This window comes from Saccoglossus kowalevskii, chromosome 21, assembly GCF_978046115.1.
Source record: "Saccoglossus kowalevskii chromosome 21, keSacKowa6.1, whole genome shotgun sequence".
Taxonomy (NCBI): Eukaryota; Metazoa; Hemichordata; class Enteropneusta; family Harrimaniidae; genus Saccoglossus; species Saccoglossus kowalevskii.
This window is the reverse complement of record NC_140661.1, coordinates 6,998,558-7,007,119: the sequence shown is the minus strand read 5'-3', so window position 1 is coordinate 7,007,119 and position 8,562 is coordinate 6,998,558. Positions and strand designations below refer to the sequence as shown.

The following is an 8,562-nucleotide window of genomic DNA, read 5'->3' as shown; positions in this document are numbered from 1 at the left end:
TGTATATGATTGTTGCTTCCTCGGCGGTAGCCGGTAAATTCGACCATGACGAGTCTAAATAGCGCTACTGCGCATCTCTACACGGACTGCATTGCTACTGCGCAACCCACGAAGGTGCCAGAATAAAAACAACAAGTGCAGTGTTCATTATTCAATGTTTTGTCTGTACAAACTTTGAACAAATTGGTTAAAAGAGAACATGGAGAAATTATTATATGTGATCTTCATAGCTATACTTGAAAGGGGTGAACAGGAGACTAGACCATCGGCAACTTATACTGACTTCTGGGCTGACCCTCTTTAAATCAAATCTCACCGATTCACATGGTCTTATGCTACGTTTCTTGTCAATCAATTTGTTGGAGTAAATATATTATGAGCTATACCACACGTCATTCTGATTTTTTTCGATTAGCAAACGGGAATACTCAACAACCACACACTGCCACAATTATCGCGCTGCCGTTGATATAGGCTTATATAACTAATGGGTTTTCAAAAGGTGACAATGTTCACGTATGAATAGATTGTTATATGAAAATGCTAAACAAAGTCTTCATGTGCACTGATTGTTTTGTACGTACAATAACAAACACTGCATATACGCATATTGGTTACTAGTATTTTACTTTAACGAATATTGTGTGTGTACGATCTTAAGCTGGTGTTGATAAATGATTTCAGTTGTATGTGCGTCGCAAAATTATCATTACGACCGAGTGTGTAATACGAAAATAGCGCATATATTATCCTATTCACCGTGTAGAATACACTTTTGAATTATCACATAAAAGTCACTACTTAGACATCTATGCAGCAACAGTGATTCGTGTCTTGGGGATGGGCATGCTCATATACATATATCCCACAATACTGAGTGGTAATGACGTCATTGTAAAGGTTTGTCCTCTCCTCTAATTTAAAATTCTGCATCTGCCCCTGTTTTTTAAACACCTATGCGGGTAGAGAAAGGTTCGTGACTAAAACGATTTATTCATACTCAGTTTTACAAAAAGTGCAGGATGATAGCAAAGAATTGTTTCTATAAAAAAAACTAAATTCGGATTTTCAAATTAAATATCAATGGCCAAATGGCCAATATCGTACAGTTAAACCCGTAAAATTGATGGCCTGTGGAGCTTTAAGAAATTGCCATCTATATACAAGTGGGTAGTTAGTTGATTCATGAATAAACATAGGACAACAATTTGAGAGCGATTGTATCCCGAAAAGTGAGAGTAAATAACAATTCTTTTCTTAGATTAATTTTAAAATACCAGTGTAGCTGCTAATGCAAAACACTATCCACATTTTGGCCTTGGTACAGATTCACCAAACCAGCGTGAGTGCCAAAAAGTGCGTCACATTAGACAGGTGGCGTTCATATACATGTAAATATTGGGACTGCACAAAATTGATCAAGGGTGAACAGGTGGTCTTTATATAAAGATGGTCAAGAACACAGATTTGACTGTGATTGTAACGCCGAGGACCAAGCTCGAGAGGACTAGTAAATTAAATAATGACATCAAATGTCATATGTTTTTTGTTGGTTGAGAAAAGACTTGAAGACTATGTATAGCGATGGATATTCGTTGTAAGCAATGTACCCAAATACGTTTGAATTAAAAATAGTCATAAGATTGCCATCACCTGCACTATACTATGCTATTAATTGGTCAAGAGCTTCAGTTTGTATATATTGTGTCCAGTGCATTTTACTATTTGAAAGTTCAATTTGCGTCATGTGAATGCGAGAAAGCTAAAAGAAGAGTAAATACAATCTACACGTACTACACGTGTGTTAGAATGTATTTGACAGAAATCTTTGAGGCAGACCAGGTTTCTGCTATGGAACAGAAAGGGCAGTGACTGAGGGCAGTGATTTGGCTAATATTCTGGACCGCGGGGCAACAATATGTTAGTGGCGATATTGTCGCCGAAATCACATTTATTTCAGGCCACACATTTTTTTAGCAATATAAATAAATATTAGTGTTTTTATTCTAACATTTTAATGCAGGACATTACCGAAACGAAAGTAAATTAACCACCCATGTTTTACCAGTGTGTTTCAGACTCATGGACTTGCAAGGCGCGATCGTGAATATTCGATTGAGTGGGATGACACCATTTCAATATAATAACTAGTACATTTACGCTATTCAACTCACCGCTGCAGTCGTCACGTAAATAATGCGACATTGTAAATTTCAGATATGTAACTACAAATGTACAGGTTGGTCCTGGTAATGTTACTGCTATTTTCAATTACATTTCTTTAGAACCTCGGCAAGGTGCATTGGTGTACTTAGTTGCTGGAAATAAACATTAAAAATAACTTTGCTGGTTCTGTGTAAGTTTCAGAGCAACTAATCAGCGAGTACTACAATTCATAGCTAAACAATTCTTTATAATAATTACTCAAAAGTGCACATCAGGCCGAAGACGAGTCACATGAAAACAATTCAATGGTAATATTATGTATATTTTATGATAACAGCAATTGTGAAACTCTCTTGACTATTTTATAAATACATTCTGAAAATAATATGTTCGCATAAAACTGATGCATTTCATTTATTATCGTGGTAGCTGCTATTCTCTGTAGTGAACTTATTCATGCTATTTTTGCTGCGTGTCGGGGGATGTGTTGTTAACATTCGATACGTGAATAATGGAGCCGAGCATGCGTGGGTTAATTCATGTTTGTGGGCGGTTCTCCCCTGAACCAATTGAAATGCTTCCAAATGGAGGGATTAGACGGAAAACAGCACGTCAGCAAACAAAATCTTTATAATCAAACGAACTGGTCATATCTGTCAGTAGAACGATCACTTCACTCAAGGCTCTGCATACTATTTCACGTTGAAGAGTATTACACCGAAGACGACAACGATGTTGCATTTACTAGTCATCCTTGCGGCTACCAGTTTTACCCTAACAGCCTCACAATTGGTAAGTTTATTTACTTCTTAGTACTGTTCCTACTAGTAGGAACCTCATATATATTTCTGTTGACGCGTTAGCGGCTTTGGTACAGTAAGGTGTATCACATAAACAGTTATGTGATGATGCTCTTTGTGTTAACTGTTCTAGTTATAATGGTTCCCAAAAAATACCATGTGAAAAGAAAAGAGAACCAAAATCAAATGGGAGAGAAAATAACATCAGCGGAGACGGTGCTGCCTCCCACTCAGTTAATTTACCAAAATAACGGTTCCTGGTCAATTTGCAAGTACTGCAAAAATCGATATTTCGACTCTGTACAGTCTCTTACTCATGTTCAATTCTAGATACTACGTTTCACTTTGAGAGGGAACTTAGAAAAGTAAGAGGTTGGTTATTAGTTTCAAATTTCGTTTGTTTTTGCTAAGGCAGCTTCATGCTGGCTCTCCACTACCTAGCATAATATTCTATCGAACTGAATCAAATAATTATAGAGTAATTAATCTATTACAATCTGTCGCCCGTTTTCTATAAAATACGCACTTAATGTTTATGACAACATACATATGTCATCGTTATGTGTAGGCGAAGTTTACATTAATGCATTGTAGTTTGTAGTCATTGTTAATATAAAGGAGCTGAGTGCGTTACATGATGAATGATATGCAGTTAATTTTACCTGATCACATATAGCATATTATTAGCATCTAGTGCGCATATAGATGTTTCACGCCGAGTCCGAGTTAAAATAATTAAATAAGACTCGGACGTGGCGTTGTTATTTAAGCAATTAACAGAGAAAAAACGTTACCACATAATAGTGTCCTAGATCTGCGTTCATAAACAGCACTGCTGTAACCTTTAATGCCGTTCTCTGGGCAACTATAATAAATTAATTTCAGCTGTTTTTATGTTTCATTCTTCAACTAGACAATTGATGCTGCCCCGATTGCGAAAAATAGTGTTATTCGTCGGTTGATGCAAATCGTTTGCTGCGTTCTTATTTGTCTTCTGTGAGCGTCCCGATTCTGAATGAAAGTCGTTTCTATCATGGCATAAAGTCATAGAATCGGGATGGCCATTGGGTTTCTAGTAGGTGTTGTCATCTAGAGTCAGAACAGAATCTCAAATATAGTGGGAATATATTAATTCTCAAATAATTAGGAAATCTGATCCATTCGTCTCTCAACAAACCGGGCCGAATTTGTGTACGGCCCAACCGTATAAATGTAGAAGACATATTCTTCTGTTGCTGTTGCCGTGTAAACATAGTAATTAACAAAAATCTCATTTTGAAATACACGTGGTACTGTTTAATCACACTACTCACATTATGAATTCTCTCTACGGAAATTTATCTGACCCAATCTTTTGTGGTTCGTTGACAGATAGCAATTTCAGGTAAGTACAAATTATATATATATATATATATTGATATGCATTGAGTAGATACATTTTGGGCTGTAAATCACGTGACAGGTCGATTGATTTGTGGGTTGAATTTAGACCGGCCACTCTTACGTTGACATCTGATTTAGCTCCAAGAATTATAGTTCCTAACAGCTGCTAAATTCCAACAGTATAACGTCTAATCATGTGCAAAACTTGTTTTTATAACTGTGAATGGCACTGAAATCAGACATATGTATGTATATCCTAACAAATGTTGACATAAGTCTATAAACAAACTAATAACACATAAATAATACACAATATTTCACTATTTCAGCTTCGTTCAATACATGTACCATTGCAAAGCCAATCGTGACGACGCATAAAAGACAGAAAAAACCACCCCAGTATTTATCGCACTTTTTTTAGCAATAGACTAATATAGATATATATATTTTTAAATTAGCTCCAACATATACGATTTTAAGTGGTGATTTCACATGGCATGAGGCAAAAGGAAAGTGTGAACAGATGGGTGGATTTCTGGCGGAGCCACGCACGAAGACGGAAAATGACAAAATTGCGAATTTATGTGGGAAAGGTAATTTGAAAATGCTGTTGTAATTGTAAAGTAATCTGAAAATGTAACATATAAATACATGTATAGTTATGTATAGTTATTTATTAATTTTACTTATCTGATTAACATATATCGCTAGAAACATATTGGATTGGCATTACCGATTTAAACCATGAAGATACATTCACTTACGCCAGAGATGATTCGACAATTATATACAGTAACTGGTCTCCCAGTGAGCCAAGCATCTCACTAGGCGAACACTGTACACAGATGTGAGTAGTGTTTAATTTATATATACGTATATTTGTCTCATTTTCTTTGAAAAGGTCGTGTTCCTTCTGTGTTGTTGAGTTGTATTTGTAGATATCGAGCATTTGTTGTGCTTAATATTGTGCGGAATATTAATAAATACTATTCAATATTTGTTTTCTGAGGAAAGGGAGTATCCTAACTCAAATAAATTAATTGGCGTGTATGCACCTCTTGGACTATGGAGTCTGAGGAATGTGGTTAAAAACCAGAACATGTCAAAAGTCAAAGTCTGCAAACTATGCAGAAATCTTTCAACATATTTACTCAGTGGAACTAGCGAGCTGAATATGGCTATTGGGGAAATCATTGTTTAAATTCTTGTTGTTTATGTTGCATTTTACTAAATCAATTAAAATAAACAGGTATGTCGATGGTACATGGAATGATCAGAACTGTAACGACCACATGGGTGCAATCTGCCAATTCGGTGAGTTCGGTACTTAAACTCTATCTATATCGATAACATTTTCTGGAGTTATTTCTGCATAAACATCAATGTTGTCAGATGGCACATGTTTAAAAAAAGAAATATTTAACAGCATATCATCAGGAGTTCATGAATTTACATACACCAAATTTTATAGATGGTCTAAAATAGCAAGCCGGTAACCATGACAACGTTATACAGATTTTACAGATAATTGATAGTTATCGTACACTTGCGTTAACACAATTTAACGGCTACTTTTAGTGAAAGGTCTAGTGAAAGGCGCAAAACTATCTGACTAAGGCTATGAAAGTGGCCGTTAATTACCGGTAATCTACTTGTGGAGCTAGGTGACGTAGTTAAACTGCGAGTTCAGCAATGGATGTTTTTTCTCGTAACAGTGAAATATGGAGATTTTCATCGGAAGTGTTGAATATTCGCTGGTTAAAAACATTATATAGTCAGAATGAAGATTCAAACAAACGTCAACTGTTTAAATAATGAGTGATACTACACCTGGATCGCGTGTGAACAAACTTGTTTAGAAAAACAATCGTTTACTAGTGAATGTGGACAGTTTTTCAACGACGGAAACAGTTTTTTACTTGTAAATAAGCATTGTTTAAAACCAAGATCGGGAGATGGGTTATGATTGTTTTGGGAAGATATACATAGAACAATTATAAATATAAATCTTGATGTTTTACAATAGATGCTGGTTGTCATGGTGATCCACATTTGAAAACATTTGATGGTCGTGCATATACATTCCAAGGCACATGCTGGTACACACTGTTCAAGGACTGCGCCGACAAGTCTCGTTTTGAAGTCACAACTAAGTTTGAACCAAGAGAAGATAGTTCTCCAGACCAAGTCAGAACGAGAATTGTCGCTTTCAAAGTTACTGTTGGAGATGAATACTCTATAATTGATGGACTGGACATTACTACAGTAAGTTTTCAGTGTGTAGTATAATTGTATTGCTAAAAGTCATATTAAATTTAATGGTTTGTTTTCATAGAATCGACATACATTCTTTTCACAGGGACGTACTGGTGGACAGAAGACTGCAGCAAGAGTTATCACTGTCAAGGAGGAAGATAAGAATATTATTCTGAACTTCACTTCGAAAAACACAACATTTACTCTGAAGTGGACTCTGAGAAAGCATGCATTAAGTGTTACTTACGATGGCTCTTTTTATCACGGAAAACTATGCGGTCTGATGGGTAATGCTGATGGTGTTGCTGCCAATGATTTTCAAAAACCAGATGGTAGTGATGCAAAAGATGCTGATGACTTTGGAGAAAGCTGGAAAGTAAACGAAATGAAGTAAGTTGCTTATTTACTTTTAGATTATTTATTTAAGGTAGAGATGCAGTTTACCTGACAGGTATTTTAATTAGTTAATTAGGAAACCAAGATGACTCCCCCCTTGTCCACAAAACTATATATTTTCGGAAAGCTTATTGTATGAATTTTAAAATTTTGTTAGTATTTTTTTATGGACACTTTAGTTTGAAATATGCACAAAAATGTGTTTTTTTGGTCAAAAGTGATTTAAAAAAAATTATCTCCTAAACCATACTTCTGTTTCCTGTCAAAATTGGTTTATGGTACATCTGTTTATTATGAAGAAAGCGCCGTCTTGAAAACTGTCTACCAGTTGTCAGTTTTGCAGGGCAGCAGCCCAAATTTCACTTCTTCAAGTTTATGCATAAATTAACACCCAGGCTAGTTGTCTGTACGATTGTAACACTGTTCAACCAAACACAATGCCCCGACGGCGTTTTGAAGGTACACACATTGTCAATTATTTGTGAATTTTTTTTTAAAAGTTCTGGAATGTGCACTAAAAAGAAGCTGAGATAATTGCTAATTTGCATAACAATTCACTCAGTAAGAAGTTTGCTAATGCTCATAATTAAAATGGCTGTAACAGTTCCAAATGTATTATCTAATCGTTTTGTTAAAGGTTAAATGTAGTGCATATAGTCATTTCTTCTTTTTTTACCATGTTTCTTTTTTATTATTTATGTACAGCATTCAAAAGAGAGAATGTTTGCACCTGTTATCTATATTTTAAAATCGTTTTTTGAGTATGTTCCACTATTCACAATTCTACAAAATTTTAACAGTCTATAGCCAAGACTGTTTGGATAATAAAAAGCAAAAAACAATTCACTCCCAAGTGCCCACGAACCTGCATCTATACTTTAATATAGATAATCAATGAAACACAAGATTCTGCAAACATGAATTGAACATATTATATTCGATCCTTGTTTTTTAAATATTCCACAAAAACTAATAATTTTGTTCTTGTTCTTGTTATAGATGCTACTAGGAATATCCTGATGACTAAAATATGAACGCGACAACAACGTGTTCAATTCTGAATATTTTCAGCTGCACTAATGAACGGTAACGAATGGGAATAGTGTGTCTCTAGATTCAACTTGGGAAAAACTGAGGACTATACTACAATTATAATATTTCAATTTGAACTGAATGTTTACGATTTACGTAATGGTTAGTACAGTGCATCAGTGGAATAGTTAAATAAAATGTTCGCAAAATGGGAATTTTGTGTTTCTTTTGAATATTTTAAATCTCTTTAGAAATCGTCTGAAAAGTTGTAGTGATATCGGGGGAAAAGTTAGAATGTCTTTTATGACGTCAACAATCTTGCTTTTGCCAGATAGAAACAGTCACAAAAATTGAGAAATCAAGAAAGCCGTCTGTCAAATCAAAAAAATGTATTCGAAGGCATTTTAGTTTGAACTGTCCGGTAGTTTGTGTTGACTGGAAAGCTGAAAGGTAACGGTATTTTAAAAACCCACAATTTGTCTGCAAAGTCTAAATATACTACTTTGTAATGCGGGAAAGTTGTCTTACT

General features: G+C 35.2%; 1 protein-coding gene across 1 annotated transcript; it reads left to right on the top strand.

Annotated features, from left to right (window-relative positions):
- The first annotated feature begins 2,833 nt into the window (after positions 1–2,833).
- LOC102806290 (zonadhesin-like) lies at positions 2,834–8,248 on the top strand. Its single transcript, XM_085494857.1, has 8 exons — positions 2,834–2,958; positions 4,338–4,350; positions 4,808–4,942; positions 5,061–5,196; positions 5,599–5,663; positions 6,376–6,614; positions 6,709–6,995; positions 8,001–8,248. Exons 1-8 carry the CDS (start codon positions 2,899–2,901, stop codon positions 8,008–8,010), a joined length of 945 nt encoding a protein of 314 aa, XP_085350983.1. The 5' UTR covers positions 2,834–2,898; the 3' UTR covers positions 8,011–8,248.
- The last annotated feature ends 314 nt before the right edge of the window (positions 8,249–8,562 follow it).